The sequence below is a fragment of the Drosophila kikkawai genome, chromosome 2R (genome assembly GCF_030179895.1).
Source record: "Drosophila kikkawai strain 14028-0561.14 chromosome 2R, DkikHiC1v2, whole genome shotgun sequence".
NCBI lineage: Eukaryota > Metazoa > Arthropoda > Insecta > Diptera > Drosophilidae > Drosophila > Drosophila kikkawai.
In genome coordinates this window covers 19,810,598-19,829,081 of record NC_091729.1, presented here as the reverse complement: position 1 = coordinate 19,829,081, position 18,484 = coordinate 19,810,598, and the positions used below count along the sequence as shown (strand labels likewise).

The 18,484-nt window shown below is 47.7% G+C and overlaps 8 protein-coding genes across 13 annotated transcripts; 4 read left to right on the top strand and 4 right to left on the bottom strand.

Annotated features, from left to right (window-relative positions):
- The first annotated feature begins 96 nt into the window (after nucleotides 1-96).
- On the top strand, nucleotides 97-1,767 carry LOC108076801 (armadillo repeat-containing protein 6 homolog). Its single transcript, XM_017169826.3, has 2 exons — nucleotides 97-315; nucleotides 374-1,767. The coding sequence occupies exons 1-2, from the start codon at nucleotides 199-201 to the stop codon at nucleotides 1,646-1,648; spliced, it is 1,392 nt and encodes a 463-aa protein (XP_017025315.1). The 5' UTR covers nucleotides 97-198; the 3' UTR covers nucleotides 1,649-1,767.
- Nucleotides 1,649-3,599, bottom strand: nopo (no poles). 2 transcript variants are annotated; one of them, XM_070284542.1, is made up of 8 exons: nucleotides 3,581-3,599; nucleotides 3,326-3,396; nucleotides 3,048-3,263; nucleotides 2,635-2,988; nucleotides 2,519-2,576; nucleotides 2,340-2,459; nucleotides 2,102-2,287; nucleotides 1,649-2,041 (listed from the first exon to the last, which is right to left on the bottom strand). In XM_070284542.1, the coding sequence occupies exons 2-8, from the start codon at nucleotides 3,361-3,363 to the stop codon at nucleotides 1,808-1,810; spliced, it is 1,206 nt and encodes a 401-aa protein (XP_070140643.1). In that variant the 5' UTR covers nucleotides 3,364-3,396; nucleotides 3,581-3,599; the 3' UTR covers nucleotides 1,649-1,807. The 2 variants fall into 2 exon arrangements, with proteins under 2 accessions (XP_070140643.1, XP_017025316.1); XM_017169827.3 differs by lacking the exon at nucleotides 3,581-3,599 and having other exon boundaries at nucleotides 3,326-3,538.
- Nucleotides 3,600-3,766: 167 nt separating this feature from the next.
- On the top strand, nucleotides 3,767-9,410 carry LOC108076723 (myb-like protein AA). Of its 4 annotated transcripts, XM_070284539.1 has the most exons (4): nucleotides 3,791-3,912; nucleotides 4,099-4,739; nucleotides 5,958-6,923; nucleotides 7,489-9,410. In XM_070284539.1, the coding sequence occupies exons 2-4, from the start codon at nucleotides 4,414-4,416 to the stop codon at nucleotides 8,492-8,494; spliced, it is 2,298 nt and encodes a 765-aa protein (XP_070140640.1). In that variant the 5' UTR covers nucleotides 3,791-3,912; nucleotides 4,099-4,413; the 3' UTR covers nucleotides 8,495-9,410. The 4 variants fall into 4 exon arrangements, with proteins under 4 accessions (XP_070140641.1, XP_070140640.1, XP_017025181.1 ...); XM_070284540.1 differs by lacking the exon at nucleotides 4,099-4,739 and having other exon boundaries at nucleotides 3,767-3,912; XM_017169692.3 differs by lacking the exon at nucleotides 3,791-3,912 and having other exon boundaries at nucleotides 4,018-4,739.
- Nucleotides 9,411-9,643: 233 nt separating this feature from the next.
- LOC108076725 (uncharacterized) lies at nucleotides 9,644-10,716 on the bottom strand. Its single transcript, XM_017169697.2, has one exon. It carries the CDS (start codon nucleotides 10,579-10,581, stop codon nucleotides 9,802-9,804), a length of 780 nt encoding a protein of 259 aa, XP_017025186.1. The 5' UTR covers nucleotides 10,582-10,716; the 3' UTR covers nucleotides 9,644-9,801.
- Nucleotides 10,717-10,798: 82 nt separating this feature from the next.
- Nucleotides 10,799-15,458, top strand: GTPBP1 (GTP-binding protein 1). Of its 2 annotated transcripts, none has more exons than XM_017169694.3 (5): nucleotides 10,799-10,951; nucleotides 11,964-12,349; nucleotides 12,469-12,649; nucleotides 12,712-13,054; nucleotides 13,119-15,458. In XM_017169694.3, exons 2-5 carry the CDS (start codon nucleotides 12,085-12,087, stop codon nucleotides 14,340-14,342), a joined length of 2,013 nt encoding a protein of 670 aa, XP_017025183.1. In that variant the 5' UTR covers nucleotides 10,799-10,951; nucleotides 11,964-12,084; the 3' UTR covers nucleotides 14,343-15,458. The 2 variants fall into 2 exon arrangements, with proteins under 2 accessions (XP_017025183.1, XP_017025184.1); XM_017169695.2 differs by lacking the exon at nucleotides 10,799-10,951 and adding an exon at nucleotides 11,761-11,877.
- A 263-nt stretch (nucleotides 15,459-15,721) lies between these two features.
- LOC108076763 (protein NCBP2AS2 homolog) lies at nucleotides 15,722-16,171 on the bottom strand. The gene is made up of 2 exons (XM_017169763.3): nucleotides 15,999-16,171; nucleotides 15,722-15,938 (listed from the first exon to the last, which is right to left on the bottom strand). The coding sequence occupies exons 1-2, from the start codon at nucleotides 16,169-16,171 to the stop codon at nucleotides 15,854-15,856; spliced, it is 258 nt and encodes an 85-aa protein (XP_017025252.1). The 3' UTR covers nucleotides 15,722-15,853.
- Nucleotides 16,172-16,202: 31 nt separating this feature from the next.
- Nucleotides 16,203-16,871, bottom strand: MED9 (mediator complex subunit 9). Its single transcript, XM_017169462.3, has 3 exons — nucleotides 16,635-16,871; nucleotides 16,422-16,485; nucleotides 16,203-16,367 (listed from the first exon to the last, which is right to left on the bottom strand). Exons 1-3 carry the CDS (start codon nucleotides 16,838-16,840, stop codon nucleotides 16,203-16,205), a joined length of 435 nt encoding a protein of 144 aa, XP_017024951.2. The 5' UTR covers nucleotides 16,841-16,871.
- Nucleotides 16,872-17,118: 247 nt separating this feature from the next.
- LOC108076760 (peptidyl-prolyl cis-trans isomerase 6) lies at nucleotides 17,119-18,387 on the top strand. Its single transcript, XM_017169760.3, has 3 exons — nucleotides 17,119-17,274; nucleotides 17,446-17,570; nucleotides 17,748-18,387. Exons 1-3 carry the CDS (start codon nucleotides 17,188-17,190, stop codon nucleotides 18,148-18,150), a joined length of 615 nt encoding a protein of 204 aa, XP_017025249.1. The 5' UTR covers nucleotides 17,119-17,187; the 3' UTR covers nucleotides 18,151-18,387.
- Nucleotides 18,388-18,484: the final 97 nt, after the last annotated feature.

The window sequence follows — 18,484 nt, the reverse complement described above, 5'->3', positions numbered from 1 at the left end:
TCAAAATTAAAATCCCACTTGGGCAATCGACGATACATCGATGTTTTACTTTAAACCATCGAAAAACATCGATGTCCACGAACATCGAACTTTTTCCACCTCTACAGTGTGGGAAGTTGCAGACAAAAAGAACAAAGTAAATTTTGAAAAGTAACCTGCAGCTGCTTTGGATTTAGTCAGATTTGAGCCAACACTGCCATGGCAAAGGTAATTTCCCAGGACACCTTCGACGATGTGGTCCAGGAGAATGTGGTGGAGTTCTCCATGACGCCGACGGAGGCCAAGGAGGAAACCATTAAGCAATTCGAGGCGCAGGTGAGTGTGGGATTGACCAATTCCGGGTGACGAATCGTTACTGATTATCTTCTGGCAGGGTATCAACCTGGCCAACATCATCAAGGACCTGTCCATCAACCCGCAGACTGGCAAGCCCGTCATCAACGAAACTGTGGACAAAATAAAGGAGCACATTGGTCAGAAGACGGGGGACTCGGCTCAGCTGCTGGAACAGCTGGACACTCTGGAGGCAGAGTGTCAGAAATCGTTGGCCCATCGTGTTCTGGCCGGGAAGAACGGCGCACATGATGCCCTGATCACTCTTCTGGAGGAAACCCTCGCCTCGGACTCGCCCAACGAAACCCTCGTCAAGAAGTGCCTGGAGGCTGTCAACAGCCTGACCAACAAGCAGCCGGATCTGTTTGACGCCGAGGCCATGGCCGTGGTGCTCAAGCTGCTGGCTCTCAAGGAGCGCGAGGAGATCACCCTACTGACGCTGCAGTGGCTGCAGAAGGCCTGCATTATGCACGAGATGAACCGTCAAAATATAATGAACACGCCCGCCTTGAAGCTGATGAAGCCGCTGCTGGCCAAATCGAAGGAGCGTCTGGTGCGCGAGCTGACCGCCGTTTTCCGCTTCCTGGTGCTGGATGACGACATCCGCGTGGAGTTTGGCTGCGCCCACGAGCATGCCCGACAGATAGCAGGCGAGGTGCTGCTCCCATTGGTGGAACTGCTTCCTGCCTACGAGGATCCGAGCGTGCTGGCCGATCTGCTGCTGACCATTGGCACGCTGGCTGTGCGCCAAGAACTCTGCACCGCCATCGATGAGGCGGGCGGACTGAAGGCAGTCTTCGAAATCATGAGCAAAAATCTGGACGAGGTGCGTCTGAACAGAGAGGCCCTAAAGCTGTTACGGGCTTTGGCGGGCCACGACTCGGTGAAAGCACACATTGTCCAGCAGGGCGTGGCCCCCATTATCAAACAACTCCTGGAGACGCACCAGACCAACGAGAACATCGTTGCTGCCGCCCTGGCCTGCGTGACCACGCTGACCCTCCGCGTGCAGGAGCACAGTGCTGCCTTTTTTGAAACCGGCATTGCAGAGGTGATTGTGGAGGCGCTGCGCGCTCATCCCAAGCACAAGATCGTCCAGCGCAATGGAGCCTGGGCCATTCGCAACATGGTGTCACGATCGCGCAATCAATGCGAGACCTGGATTTCCTTTGGCGTCGAGGACCTGCTGAACGCTGCCATGAAGGAGCACCCCAGCGTGGAGCAGGACATCAAGGCGGCCCTGCGGGATCTCGGCTGCAATGTCCACCTGCGCGAGGAGTGGACGGGCAAGGCGGAGAAGAAGATCGCCGCCTGATGGCTTGAACTTGTATTTTTTATTTTTATAAATCTACTAACTTATTAATACTAAATCCATGCAATGGCTAACGAATTTGATTGGCGATCCTTAATAGCAACCGCACCCTAATCCCCAAATGAGGCAGTCTCTTAATGATCATCGCAAGGCGGTGTGAACTTATTTACCCTGGTTAAAGTTCCGCAGCGTGCCAGCCTTGAGGCGTTGGGTGACACTTCTGACTGCTGGTGGCCGGACGCCTGCCAAGCCCTCTTCCTCGGCGCGCTGCGCAAATGGATCTACCTTCTCGGAGCCGCCCATGCCATTAAAGACAAAGTTAGATCCGGTGGTGGCCGCCAGTCCATTGCCGCTCGAGCTGCCCAGCATCAGGCGCGGCTTCTTGAAAATTGAGTACTGAAAGGAGATTTTAATTATTGAATGTGTTCTCGATAAGCTATGGTTTCGTGTTCCTACCTTTTCGCTGAGATCACTGGTGGTCTTTCGGACAGTTCCGCTCATCATACTAAGGCCGTCCGCTCGCTTGATGGGCGACAATTTGGCCTTGGCTCTGGCACTGAGCAGATGGGGCAAGCCCACGCTGCTGGACTTTATGTTGAGATACGGCGAGGTGGACTCCTCAATGCGTTTGATATTCTCCTTCTGCGGAAAATAAATATCACTGATTGTTGCCTTAAAACCACTGGCTACTTACGATTGTGGGTGAGATGGTGGACCGCCTCTCGTCCACTTTGAGTGCCATTAGGTTGGAATTTAGACCGGGAGAGCTAATGGTAGAATCCAAGCTAATAATGTTGCTTTCCCGCAGTTGAAGCTGCAAATACACATAGTCTGGGTAAGGAATAACAGGAGCAAGTAACCGATTACTACTACCTTCTCTTGGGCCCGGTAAAGATCACTCTCCAGTTGGGAGACTCGCTCCTCAAGACATCTGTAACGAGACAAATCACATTTCAGGGATTGGAACCATTTTGGGACATCTCTCTCACCTCTTGAGGTCGATCTCCTTGCGCAGATCATTCTGGACAACTTTGACAACATTCCTAAGCTCAGACTTTTTGCTCTCGCACTGGCGCAGTTCGCGCTTCAGTGTGGAGACCCAGTTGGCCAGTACATGCGGGTTGGACTCGTTCTTGAGCAAGCGGTCGGCATCCGCCGAGCCAGCTGCCAGAATAGCCGAAACCCCCTCCATTGCATGGATTTGAGCCTTCAGGGACTTGTTTTCCTTGCGCAGACCGTCCACCACCTGGGCGTCGCTCTTGAGGATGCTGATCTGCTCCGCATAGCTGCTGATAAGGAACTCCTTCTTCTGCACCTTCTGCTCAAGACCTGCAATGGTTTTACTGGAAACGAAATGTGGGCAGTAGAGACGGCTACTTGAGGCACATCTCGGACTACTCACAGGCACTTTTTCTGCGTGTCTTTCAAGTCACGGATCTGCTGTTCGTCCTTGTGGCGCTCCTTCTCTACCATCTTCATGGACAGCTTGGCGTTGTCTAGCTGCTCCTGCAGGGAGCCGACGTCGATTCGGCTCACATCCAAATTGGCCAGGTTGAAGTAGACCCTGAATATGTTTCTGGTAGAGCACTTGTTCCGGCACTGGGGACATGTTTTGGAGCTGCAGGGTGAAACATAGAAACTAATGATTCTCCAAACCACAAATATCCGAGGGAAACGTACCGATCGAGCCATTGGTTCAGACAACTGTGGTGGAACATATGGCCGCAGACGGTGACAAACACCTCGTCGGCCTGCGAAAACAATTCGGCGCATATTACGCAGTTTAGGTTCAACATTTTCGCAACAAAAATAATTAACTACATAAATCAGTTACAATAAACAAAAACAACAATTTATGCACGCCGCTTGGTTTGCGCGCCCAGCGGAAAACAGCTGATGGGATGCAATTTTACCACACTAGCAATCGATACTCACCACCGATAATTATCAGTGATGCGCTATTTTCACGCCAAATATAGGAGAATAGAATTCTTATTATCGAGCGTGAAATTAAATTATATATATATAACAAATTTGTGAACATATATAATTCTATGTGGGCATTTATATTCTGTCGAACTTGACATTTTTACGCATTCAAAGTAAAAAAGTGTATGTTACTTTTTTATATATGTTAACTAATAACTCTTGAATATGCTAAATTACGTCAATGTTGATCAATTGGAACACTTCTTAACCATATTGAAAACAAAGATTTTTGAGAAGTTTACTGTTTTGGCCGCTGTTGACTATTTAATAGAAAACAGGTGAGTAAATATTTCTAGCCATTTCCCCACCAGAGCTGCCAAGTATCGATGACCGACCGCGCAGCACTGACGCCTGGTGGCGAAAGCACACCGTGGGCTTTCGATAGTGCGATAGTGCCATCGGTGCCACCACTAATACACAAATAAAAGTCGTCAAATAGCAATAATAAATAGGAATAGTTGTAGATTTGTGCATTTAATCTGTTCGTTTGTTGTGTTCCAATCGACCGTCGGGGTCCCGTTGAGGTAACAGAACTTGCGGCGGAAGCGGAAGCTGTGCGAAAAGGTGCCAAATTTTGCGTGCGCATTTCAACACCTTTGTCAACGCTGGTTCCTATTTGGTGACCGACGGCACACACACACACAGCCAGGCACACACGCGCAAGCAAGCTTACAGCCAGAACAGCGGGCGAAAGTGCGAGGGAGAGGCAGACAAACAACCGTGCGAGAACAACAACGATCGAGCGCCTCCAGCGGTCGCAGCCCAGGCAAAAGCCAGCAATGGAAATGGCCAACATGATCGGCAACAACCACAGCGGCGGGAGCAGCAGCAACAACAGCAGCAACACCTACGGCAGCTACAACAACAGCGCGGCCGCCAGTGGTAACAGTAGCGGGGAGGCGGCGCGGCTGCGGGATGTGTGCAGCATGCTGAATTCCGGCGGCGCAGCCGGCTACCAGATACCGGCAGGTGGCTGCGCCTACGATCACATCATCGCCCTGATGCGGGGCCTGGACCTGCAGGACGACGGCATCGTGCTCAACTCCAAGATCAAGACCATCGAGACGGACTTCTGCAACATAGTGCGCGACGAATCGATGCTGTGGTATGTGTTTGCCCGGCCGTCTGTGTGGCCCATTGATGATTAATAATATTATAAGTGGTGTGTGTGTTTGGCACCTCTTTGCGCGTATAAATACACTTTGAAAGCACAGTGCGCGGCAAAGCCGTAAGGCCTACAATCCCTAAATTCCTTTTTATAGTTTCCCTCCATAACCACCACTTGTTGCTTTATCCTTTTCGATAACCGATCACCCTCAGCTTCCCATAAATTATTATTTTTCCGGGTCGAAAGTTGTGCGGTAATTGATTTATTTATAGCGATTGGGCAAAAAGGTTCGCAAATTATTTTATTGGGACGTCTTTTACTTACATGATAAGACTGACATTTGAGACGAACACAGCAAGGAAAGCTTTCTATAATTATGTGGGATTTTATGTTTCGATAACCGATGAAATTGTGACATGCTATAAATCTCTAGCATATGTATTGGTTTTATAAATAATTCTAGGACATAACTTCAGAGAGATTGGGCCCCATTTATGTTTTTTAATTCTATTAAATTTCTATAGTGGTGATAATAAAATTTCTGTTTAAATGCTATATATAATATATTTTGAAAGCTAAATATTTCAGAAAATAGTTTATATTGTTTACCCATTCTTTTTCCTTTCCACAATATTTATCCCTTATTAATCGTCAGATATTTATTCGAACCGCACTGTAAATGTAAATATGTGTGCACGAGAGTTGGTTGTTTGTGACCAGGTTGCTTGGACGTCAGCGTGTCTTAAAAATTTACAACTTTTCATACAAATAATCACGGCTAGAGAGGCATCGACGCCATCCAATCAGTTCAAAATGAACACTTTTTTCCCTTCAGGTTGTCTGAGGCTCATGCTCGAGTTAATGTCTCAGCAAATATAGTAGTTCGCGGGCTTGGGCTTATCAGATAATGCGGCTGTGCTCGCCAAGCGATGGAATAAGTGGCCACAGTCACATATAAACAGTTGTTAAAATAATTATACAAGTTTATCGTGACACTAAGAAGTAGATGGAATAGTATTTCTGGGATATTTTGTACATTGAATTTATAAAATAGAAAATGTTTTACGATTGCATTTCTAAATATTCAATACAAAAGGGATTAGGCTTTTAGAGAGAGTAAAATAAGATGTTTTATAAGAAATATATTTTAATTTGTTAATACATTATCGTAGCCGTAGTTTTGATCAGAACTTTTTATATATTTTTTATCCACAGCGAGTCCATGGATTACCTGAACGACAAGGCGCTCGGAGATGGCGACACGGCCCTGAAGTTTGCCCTGCTTTTCTCGTCGCGCAACTTTGACGCCTTGGCCATGAAGGAGACTAAGGTGCGCAGCGCCATGCTCAAGATCCTGGAGACAAACTTCCTCAACGCCGACACGTACCGGATGCACGACAAGAACCGTCTGTACAACTCGATCACGCTGCTGGGCGAGTACTATCACAGAGTGCGGCTGGCGGACAATGCCCCGATCACCATTCTGGGCGAGTCCCTGCTGGACCTGCTCACACGCGAGCTGAACGACACTACAGTGGTGCTGGGCACTCGAATTGCCCGCCTGGTGCTCTCGCAAATCACGCTGAACGGGGAGATAATGCGCCAGCGTCACAAGGTGGAGATCGACCTGCTGCTGTTCCACGTCCGCCGACACCTGATTATGCAGCCGGCACTGACCGCCAAGGTGAAGGCCATGCTCCTGATGGTGCTGGATCTATTTTATAGTCACTTTAAGCATATCGGGCACGATCTGGAGGCGATGTACACCGACTACCTGGTGGTGGAGGATGGCGAAGAGGATGGTGTGAACAACAACGGCTCTGGTGGAGGTGTCAACCCGCAGCAACATCAGCAGCAGCATCAGCTACAGCACCAGCAGTCGGAGAACGGCAGCAGTGCCAACACCTCCGTCCAGGATCAGGACTCGTTCGATCCACCCCCGTCGACGAAGAAGTGGAGCGAGCAGGTCTGCGAGGACTCCTTCTGCGACGTGGGCTTTGGCGAGGCAGAGCAGGGCGGTGAGCGCTACTCGGAGGCAGGAGCTCATTCCTATCCAACCAACAACTCCATCCCAATAGGCCGCCACGGACGACGTGGCTTCCAACCGCGCCAGGTTTCAAGGCCCCTGAAGCCAACACATCACCAGCAGCAGCAGCAGCAACAACAGCCACCGAGCATAGAGTATGTACCTCAGATTTGTTTACTTTGTTTTTAGTTCTAATTCACAAAAGAAAAACCTAGCCCTATTTATAAATCGAACTTTAATCGAATGATTTTCAAAATAAGTCGGATGAATAATCAATCAAAAAAATGATTGCTGGTTAATGGAGTACATTTCAAACTCAATTTAATTTCTTTTGTTGGCTTTGTCGTATCTCTGTTCACATGATTAATAAGGAATAAAGCCTTTATACTGCCCATAGAAAATAACTGAAGAGCCCAATTGTGATTTATTTATAGGAAGTTTTCCAAGATTGATTCAAGTCCCATATGTAAGTCAAGGAAAATCTATTAAAACAAGTATTCACTTAAAAAACAAACTTTTCAATTATATTTACACAACAAAAAATAATAATGTTTTGTTGAAATCACTTTTTAATTATTTGTTAAACGTTTATTTCTTCGCAAAACCAAATTAAACATGTTTTATAATTATATTTATTAATATTTAGTTGTAGAGGTAATTATAATATGCACTTTTCATAAATGAAATATAGCTTTAACCTTAAATGTTTATCATAAACAGCGCCAACTCCGACCAGTATCCATCCATGGCCAGCAACGAGGATCGCGACGAGAGCAAGCCGCTGCCCAGCTGGCGGAAGACGCGCTTCAATCGCAACAACGACGGCGACCACAGCAACGGCAGGTCCCGCGACCAGCAGCGGCGATACAGCGTGAACTGCGACGATGACCAGCACAGCGTTCGCAGCGAGGGAGCCGGCAACCTGCGTCTCTACAGCATCCACGATCGGAGGAAACACTCGCAGGAGCGGCACGAGCGCAATATGACCGGCGGCGGCGGTGGCAACTACAACAGCATTGTCAACTCGAATTGGGATCAGCGGGATCGGGACGATCGCAGCGAGCGCTCCTACATCAGTAACTACGAGCGCGGCAGCAACTACAAGCGAGGTGGGCGATTTAACAATCGCAACACCTACGACAAGCCACCGCGTTTCCAGAAGCAGCAACAACAACAACAGATGCAGCAGCAGCACCACCAGGGCGGAGGACACCAGAAGATACACAGTGACACTTGGCGGCGCTCCAACACGGCCATAAACAGCGGCTACCAGGATGAGAACTGTGCGTACAACTCCAATGGACCGGAGTCCAATAGCCGCAGCTCCTCAAGGGCTCGCACTCTGCCCAGACCCTCAAAGTCGCATATGGATAAATCTGCTGGATATCGGTACAATCAGAGTCCTACCCAGGGAGGAGGAGGTGGTGGGGGTGGTCCGAGGTTCCCGCGCTACAGCAGCCAAAGCAGCTTGGCCAGCGAAGCGTCCAGCACTTTTGATCGACGCCAGCAGACTTCGCCGCAACATCAGCACCAGAGGCATCGCCATTTTACTCGCCGCTCCCAGCCGGACATACATCAGCCCCAGAACGATGGCAACTGGCAGGGTCAGGGCGGTCAGAGCGGTTCAGGCCAGGAGCAGCCCGCTTCCGGAAAGGAGGAGAGCGAGCTTGTGCGCAATGCCCAGCAGACAACCAAGTACATGAACTACCTTTCGGCGCAGAAATGAGAGACAGGAGAGTGCGTTTGTAAACTAGTTAATATAGTTTATAGAAAGAGAGCAAGAGCGAGAGCCAGAGCCACTGTCAGTCAGCCACTTCCACAACTACTCCAAGTGTTCTTCAAATTCGTTGTACCCCGCATTATCGCCCCTAGATTGTTAACCGTAACTGTGTCCTAATGGAGGTGTATAATCACGTAGACTGCTTCCTGTCTCAACCCCGAGCTCAAATGTCAAACCAAAACAAACCTAGCATGCAACTCAAATCCAGGCTCAAGCAGAGAATTCAAAAACATGCACTACACATCGGATCCGATCAATTTGTAAATATAATATATATATAAATGTTTTATTTAGTCCCACACAACAACACATACCACATAAACCCACACACACACACTCATTTTTATATTTATACAATCTAACTAAGTACAAAGTCAATGATGAAAGGAGGGGAAATCCTATTTCTATTGAAACAAAATCAAAGCCTGTTGGATAAATGTTAAAAGCACCTACATACGTCGTCGTTGAGCAAAAAAAATTTTGTATTTTAGCTAAATATATACATACACTTATATATATGCATATTGAATGTCATGTTACAGTGCAGAATCAGCCAAGTTATTAAAGGAATTATACATACACACATACACACGCCTGCAAACTAAAGGTATTTTTTAAAGAAACTTTTGTGAGGCCCTTTGTTGGAACAACAAAGCCAAGCCAGCGTGCACATTGCAGAGAAACATAAATTGTATAGTTATACGAGTAGTCATATATGCATGGATAATACTTAAACCCCTCTCCCCCTTTTTATTTTTAGGCATAATTCAGCATCATGCGTAGGTTCAAAACACTAATCAGATTATACATAGCGTCTAACCAATTTTTAATAAAAAAAAAAAAAAATATTTTGAAGATGAAATTGATTGTGATTGTGACTTTTATGCTTTCTTTTCGCAGAATTGGGTATTAGGTATAGTAATAGCTTTGGCATACTTATTGCCACCTTATGGCCCAGGATGAAGGCATTTGGGACGGATTCCACTTTAAGGGACCAAAAGAGAGAGAGGAAATACATAAGTCATGTATCGGCAAATAGAGCTAACAGTAAGCTAAGATAAGATACACTCATACCACTGATTCACATGCAACAGATTCTTCTAGACGGACATCAAAGAACATCCTTACAATCTAAGGGATTCCAAGGTGCCAATATATTTTCTTTTACATTACATACATAAATAACACAGATTAATACAGTACACAATAGGGGTAACGAGATTTTTTGATAAAAACACAATTAAGGCAGATCATCAGCGCTCAGCCTGCTCACGCGGGGTGACCACCAGGACCTCATAAGTAGTGATGTTAACCTCCTGGCCACGGTGCGGTATGTACATTCTCTTGTGCGAGGGATGCACCTTGCCCAGCCGCATAATACCCTGGTACAGGCCACGGCCCGTATAGGTCACCTCGCCGATCTCCGAGTATCCGATCTTGAAAGCATCCTCCGGATAGCTTCCGTGCTCGCCGGGCACCCACTTATAGTCGCAGTCGTTCACCACCAGCAGCTCCACATCGTCGGTAAGAGCGTAGGCACGGCAGCTATACGATCCAAAGGCAGCCTTCTTTTCCACCACATAGCTACATGGCAGGCGATCGTCCCTAAAATAAGCACGGGCCACGTACGTGGGATGCCCGTCCTCGTCGGTGCCACACTGGATGGCTCCCTCAGGCGGCAGGTGTGCTTCCGTGGGACTGTCCACCTCCAAGTCCATTACCACCCACTGGATGGGCATTCTTGGCGGCTCCACATCGTCTAGCTCGGTGCGCTCGGCGAAGTTTAGGTAAATTCGATGGACGCGATTCCGGTGGCAGTGGGAGCGGCACTGCGGGCAGGTGAGGGATCTGCTTAGCCAGCGGGTGAGGCAATCCTTGTGGAAAACGTGACCGCACTGTGCCGTGGAATAAATTGTGTCGTTCGCCCGGAAAAACTCGTTGCAAATGGCACACAACACATTCAGTGCCGGCGATGAGTCATTTGCGGTTACTGCGACTTCCGTGCTATTCTCTTCCATGTTGTCAGCCTCCATATCTGGACGATCTGCGTTACTGAGTCACTCAGACGAGGGAGCGTCTTAGTTTAAAAGCCGTGTTTAATTTCACAACGGCCGGAAAGCTATGCTATTTTGTCGTCCTCCTATGTTAGGGATGGTACTCTTGTCGGTGGTATCGATAGCAGCGAACGATACTTTAACGGTATATTCGAGGTATATTTTGGGTACATTTTTTTGCCGCTTTATGGTATTTTTCAACGGCTGCGCCACGGTCACGCAGTTCGGGACACGTAAAACAATTTTACGAAAAAAGCAAAACAAATTATATAGATTTCGGATTACCAAATTCTCAGCAATAAGGCAGAGCCCGCGGCGTATCGTTGAAGCACATAAGGCTACATGAAATGTAAGTGGCAGGGACCGAGTCTCTGGTGCGTAGGAACATTGCTTGGTGAAATATCCTTTCACTTTTGATCTGTGAACAAACACGAAATGGGTATTTCAGCTGATTGTGCGTATAAATATTAACTAAATAAAAACTACGACCCTCCATCTCCCAGGCCTTTTGCCACGAACCAAAATGCAAGAAAAATCGCGCATAATACACGAATTTTGTTTGTTTTGGTTTGCCACACACAAATACTGATAAGTGTACATATATACATACATACATGTAGTAAATATGTTTGACACATTTGTACATATGTAGCTTACCTGCGCTCTTTGTTTGCCGCTATTAATAAACAGCAAAAAATGCGTATTGACAAATCTCATTTGTTGCTATTCATCCGCGCTTTGTGTACGTCAACAAAGTGTTATTATATAAACAAATCGGCAAGCATATCAGCTGTTTTTAAACAACAACATTTTCGGCTCGGCGGCAGCGACAGCAACAATTTGCGCGAACCAGCGCGTCGCAGCGCCATAACGCTCATTTCACTTTCGAACGAAATGGGGGAAGAATTCTGAAATGTCTGGATTCCAGGAACTCCCTCTCTACTGGTGCTCTCCCCTCTGGACGATGGCCTCTCTTTCTCATAACCAACGGATATTGCATCATGCCAAGCTTAAAATTGCATTGTGCTCCAGGGAGACTAGGCTTCCAGGCCAGGCTTCCAAGAACCCCCCTCTCTCCTGGTGCTCTCTTTTGAGCCCCTGACTCTCTATCTCGTAAACATAAATATTGCATCATGCTTCAAATTTCATCATGCTCCGGGTAGCCTATAAAAGCAGCTGCGGTGGCTTCTTCGCTTTTATTCCATCATCGCGATGCAAGCAAACAACACACGACAGAAGACGCAAGCACAACTCAGCCAAATGGGCGTAGGCTAGGTCGGGAATCTCAAAGTGCTCCAGTCTAGTTCAGTGTGCAGAATTCTGATCCTAACTCTAGATCCCTTTCCCTCTGATCATTGCAGAACTCACCAAAATATCATCACGCATCAACCTGCACAACCACATACACACACAGACCCAGAGGGCAATGATTCCACGGATACTGTGAGGCGTCACCAGTAGCAACCGAAAACTATTAGCACTATGAATAACGTACAGAGTGCCCCGAATGGCGGGGGCGTGGCAGTAGGCGTAGGAGTGGGCATCAAGACGGCCCGAAGCAATATCTTCAATGTGGATGGGCTGCCGCAGCAGATGGCCGCTCTGAGCATTGACTACTCCAGCATCCGGGGCAAGGATGTCCTGGTGCAGCCCAGCGACGAGCAGCGGGAGCTGCTGCAGAAGAGGCTCCAGGATCGCATAGCCGACAACTGTGGCGAGACCATCTACGAGATTGGCGTGGGCGAGGGTGAGTTCGTAAGGGAGATACTTGATTTAGGTGAAACTATGATGCATAATGATGACATAGCTTTTGACTTTTACACCAAATCTTTGCAGAAATTAACTTCTAAATTCATTTCCCAACAGATGGCAGCGACAATGGCCTAAATCCGGAGCAGTTTGCTGCCTCCGTGGCCACGCTCCACCTGCTAGCGGCCAATATTGATGCGGATGTGGTCAAGCTGCGCGAACGGCGAGCAGAGAAGGGTCAATCGGCCCAGTTCCTCATCCGGAAGCACATCGAGACCACCGACTTCATGGAGATTCGGTAAGGGAAACAAAGCTTATTCTTAGGAACTCATAACCCTCATAAACACCCTCATTACTTAGAGTGGCCGTGGTGGGAAATGTGGATGCTGGCAAGTCCACGTTACTGGGCGTGCTCACCCACGGGGAGCTGGACAATGGTCGTGGCCATGCCCGGCAGCGACTGTTCCGTCACAAGCACGAGATCGAGAGCGGACGCACGAGTTCCGTGGGCAACGACATTCTTGGCTTTGACGGGGTGGGCAATGTGGTCAACAAGCCGGACCACGGCCACCTTGACTGGGTAAAGATTTGCGAGAACTCGGCCAAGGTGATAACCTTCATCGATTTGGCTGGGCACGAGCGCTACCTGAAAACCACGGTCTTCGGCATGACGGGTCATGCCCCGGACTTTGGCATGCTAATGGTAAGTGGTGGTTGGAATACAACAGCCTATCCAAAGCTCACTTTACTTGATTCTTTTCCCCCAGATTGGCGCCAATGCCGGCATAATTGGCATGACCAAGGAGCATTTGGGCCTGGCCCTAGCTCTGGCCGTCCCCGTCTTTGTGGTAGTCACCAAGATAGACATGTGCCCGGCCAACGTGCTGCAGGACAACATGAAGCTGCTGTTTAAGATGCTCAAGTCTCAGGGCTGCCGGAAGGTGCCGGTTGTGGTCCGGACGCAAGACGACGTAGTGCTCAGTGCCACCAATTTCGTTAGCGAGCGCCTGTGCCCCATCTTCCAGGTGTCTAACGTGACCGGTGATAATCTTGAGCTGCTCAAGATGTTCCTCAATTTACTGAGCACGCGTATGGCCGGCTCCGAGAGTCTGCCGGCCGAGTTCCAGATCGACGATGTGTATTCGGTGCCGGGCGTTGGCACCGTGGTCTCCGGCACTTGCCTCCAAGGCACCATCCGGCTGAACGACGGCCTCATGCTGGGACCGGATGCAGTGGGAGGATTCGTGCCCATCACTATCAAAAGCATCCACCGGAAGCGAATGAATGTGGCTCGCGTGCGCTGTGGCCAGACGGCAAGCTTCGCGCTGAAGAAGATCAAGCGCGCCTATCTGCGCAAGGGCATGGTGATGGTCTCGCAGGACCTGAAGCCGCAGGCCTGCTGGGAGTTCGAGGGCGAGATCCTTGTGCTGCACCACCCAACGACAATCTCGGCGCGCTACCAGGCGATGGTGCACTGCGGCAGCATCCGCCAGACGGCCTCCATCATCCACATGTCGCGGGACTGCCTGCGGACAGGTGACAAGGCTCACGTCAAGTTCCGGTTCATCAAGCAGCCAGAGTACATCCGTGCCGGCCAGCGGCTGGTCTTCCGCGAGGGCCGCACCAAGGCGGTGGGCAACATTCTGCGGCCACTGCCAAATGCCGCTGCCTCTCCCTATCGTCCAAAGCCCGCCAAGATGCAGTCGCGTTCCCAGAACGGTGGCAGCAATGGCAGTAACAATCAGCACCGGCACCAGGGCCAGGGCAGCTCCAGTTCCAGCTCGGTAGGAGCAGGGGGCAGCAAGGATGCCAGCGAGGAGAAGCAGAATGGGGACAAGCGCGAGGGAGGCAGCCGGCGTGGCGGCAAGCGGAAACGAAACAATCGCCCCACTCCCTCGTCTAACGGCTCTGCCGGCCTGGGCCTGCCCCTAGGCGAAATGGCATCGTCCACCTCGGCCGAGGCAGGACCGGCGGCGGGTCTCACCGAGTGAGGCGTGCCGTTCTGCCTCCCAATTTTGTTCTTTCTAGTTATGTAAGCAAAAGTATTTTCGGAAGCCCCAAAGCGTAGCGGAGGAATCTACATACATATTTTGCTACTCCCGAGTCCGGACTCCTCTAATCTGATAGGGCGTAAGTAAGCCTGAAATATTTTGTGCCGCGTTGCGTTCCGTTTGTCCAAAGTATACATACATTTGGTAAGTTGGAAATGCCAAACCGAATTCGATCATCTCTTTTTTGTTCTCTAGAGTTAAGTCCAAAGATCACTGCAACAAGAATTTAATTTTACATTCTTTACTTTCTTAATTGAATCAATAAACGCAAGTTTAACTTTTGAAGTATCTATAAGAATTGGGTTGAGGTCTTCGTCTGCTTGTATGGTTCACGAAATCTATTTTCCGTTGTATTATACAATTTTGAAGAACCTTCATGAAACTTTAACTTTAACTTACCCGTGATTGAAGTTTTATATTTGTTTTCTTGTAAATTTCTGATTTACTTAATACTTTTTAAATCTAAGAGAGAGTAAAATAGGAAACTAAGGAAGGAGAGAATAATGAAAATATCTTAATTTAATTCAAAATCCTGCGAATTTAAAGATCATGTATCATAAAAATGTCAGTAACCTATACAAGCAGAGCCCAGTTTTTATAGATATTTAACAAAAATGCGTTTATTCTTCCTAATTTTTCCTTTGAAAATATTTCTGAAAAAAGTTTTTCAAATTACAAAGTAATTTCATCCTTTTTTTGTGCGATTCTTAATCTAGCTTTGATTTCATTATTTCCAAACCTAAGTCAAGTATATTTGGCATACTTTCTTTCAAATGTAAACAAACTTGTGGATACAGAAAATAAGTTATAATTTGAATACTTTAGATCTGATGATTACAAAGATGTGTAAATGGTTGTTTCAGAGTCGACAATCTGAATTCCTTTTTTTTTTTTCGTTATTTAGAGTTAAGAAAATGAAAGTAACTGACTTTGTCACAAATTGGAATGCCTAATTTCTTAAAATATTTAATATAAAGAGTTTTCGTGAATTTAAATATAATTAAAATGCAAAAAATCAATTCTTTTATTAAAATACTAATTATAAATCTTATTAAACGTATTTATCGTCAGGGGATCTGCATAGTTCTGCTTAACTTGTAAGTTTGCAATGCAAAAAGCTTTTGCTCCTGCAACAACTGCCTGAACATGTCGGCCTATCCTTTGGCGAAAACATAAGCGTCTATTTGAATTTCCGGGCTGTCATCAACCAAGGTCTAATGGTCATATAAAAATGGTAACTTATAGAAATACCAGATGGTTGGCTTTTAAATATCCCTCGCCCCCGATTGTTTCCTCTTTTCTTCAAACAAACTTCACTCTTCCATTGACAGATACAAACTTTTTTATTGCTTAATTAATGTTCCTTCTTTAAAGTTATTTCAGTTGTGTTTACTAAAGTTCACTACATAATTTAGCATGCCGCGTATTTACATTTACTGGTCTTGACCATTTTAGTTCTTTTTCTTGCTATTGAGCTCCTTCTTCACTCCCTCCAGCTCTTGTCGGACGTTGTTCTTGAACATGTTGACAAAGGACCTGCAATATAGGGATTTGATATTAAAAGCTTCTGTTTGTAGAGGCTCACTTGAAGCTCACTTAAAACGCTCCGGCGTCATCTCGTGGAGTCCCTGCTCCCTGGCCAAACTCTTGGTTCGGTACATTAGGGATACCACCAGCTGGGCGGCACGTCTCATTGGATAGCTCTCCGCCATCCGCTGGATCAGCTGCTCATTGTTGGCCAGGTAGCGCATCAGCAGTCGGATCACCATCTCGGCGGTTTCTTTCTCTCCCGCTGCCCGTCTAGAACTCTGTGTCCTTGAACTTGCGTATCAGCTGCTGCTTAAGCTTCAGCTGGTTACGTAGCAGTTCTAATCGCTGCTGCTGCTCCTCCTTGTTGTAGTCTATTCCGGGCAGCTGGCGGATTTGTTCTCTCGCCGATTCAAAGCGCTTTTGCAGCTCAAAGATCTGCAGAGAGTTTACAAAATTAGACTGGAGTCAGTTGTAGCATCCTAAACGTACCTTATGGTTGCAGTCCTGGGATTCCCGCAGCTTCACCGCGTTCTCTAGGGGATCCTTTTCCACACTGCAAGAAACAAGAACAACACGCCGGGTTATATAAGGTTCAAGCTAAATGCGCACTTGTTGGCGATTTGGTGTTATTTTCGGCACTGTCCGGCGGGAGGAATGGCCGGAATCCGGAGCCGTTCCCCTCCAGCAGCCGGAGCAACCCACCAGCGCACAATGTCGTAGATAATCGGCAGAATCTCTATGTCAAGCTGGTCGACTGTCAACTGGCTCTGGCCACCAATGCCGTTTGACGTCTGCGTCTCCTGCGAGACGGTCGGCGGCTCGAAGGGGGAGTTGGACGTCTGCACCAGTCCGTCGGCTGTTAGGATGGGTTTTCTGTCCTCGATCTGATTGTTTGGCGACAATTCCATAATAAAAAACTGAATTTTAAGAATCGCAGTCAGAATTAGTATGGCCTTACCGTGGATGCTATAGAAATACCAAAATGTGTCGAACCGTAGCTTCTACTATTATTTGGCAATTTGTAAAACCCTCTCAAATGTACGAAAAAATGTGTAACATTTCATTTTAAGTATCATAAAGTTATTAGTTTGGCTTAAAATATGGTTATAGGTTCAATATTTAATGAATAATTTGATACGTTCTTGTTGTAGGCAAGTGTGACCAGCTTTAACACTTGTTATCGACAGTGAAATCGAGGCTTTTGCATCTCTAGCAGCGACGCTTGAAAATTCAATTGCAGAAAAATTCTGGAACCATGAAGTTGTTTTTATCCGTGTGCTTGCTGGCCCTGGTGGCCGGCATCGTTTCCGCCGACGAGAAAGGGCCCAAAGTGACCGACGAGGTGCGTACCCATATTTATTTTCGTCCTGCCACTTGCCCAGGAATCGCAGACGAGCAAGTGGTGCACACGTAAGCGTGCTATCCCTCTCTCGCGCACACTGACGCACACTCGCTTGGCAATAAATCAAAGATGAGATGAGACTGTTAATAATAACCGATTCCGATGGCGTAGGTTTTCTTTGACATTTCCATTGGCGGCGAGCCCGCCGGCCGCATCGTGATCGGCCTGTTCGGCAAGACCGTGGAGAAGACCGTGAGGAACTTCAAGGAGCTGGCCGAGAAGCCCCAGGGCGAGGGGTAAGTACGCTTGATTAACGGCACACGTACACCAGTGCCGAGATTGTAGGTTATAGCGCGGCTCGCCGAGCGAAGCCATTACGTGGCTCTATGGCGGGTTATCTGGGGACTTTGCAAAGCGGGGAAAATGGAAACAATTAAGCGACAACGAGTGTTCTCTGCTTCTGTGATTCGCAGCTACAAGGGCAGCAAGTTCCACCGCATCATCAAGGACTTCATGATCCAGGGCGGCGACTTCACCAAGGGTGACGGCACCGGTGGACGCTCCATCTATGGCGAGCGCTTCGAGGATGAGAACTTCAAGCTGAAGCACTATGGCGCTGGCTGGCTGAGCATGGCCAATGCTGGCAAGGACACCAACGGCTCCCAGTTCTTCATTACCACCAAGCAGACCAGCTGGCTGGATGGACGCCACGTCGTCTTCGGCAAGATCGTTTCCGGCATGAGTGTGGTCCGCCAGATTGAGAACTCAGCCACGGATGCCCGCGATCGTCCCGTCAAGGATGTGGTCATCACCAACAGTGGCACCCTCCCCGTTTCCGAGCCCTTCTCCGTGGCCAAGGCCGATGCCACCGACTAAGAAGGAAGGAGCCAAGCATCGCCACATCCCTCATCAGTAATCAGTCACAAATTATTCGTCGAACTAAGCATAAGCGCATAATCGTGCCAGTAATCGATTTTTCCAGACATTTGCATTTACCATAGCTCGCGCCATGATTATTTACATTTATGTTCCGTAAGCAAGTAGCTCTGCTCAACTAGGAAGGCTCTGCGTAAACAAATGACAGAAATAAAGAACATTTTTTGTGATAGTCGAGATGGTTCTTTTCAGTGTCTTGTGTGTGTGTATCCCACTAGTGGTGTTCAGGTTCAATGAACCAGTTTTGGAACCCCTTCTTCCATTGCTTTCTTTC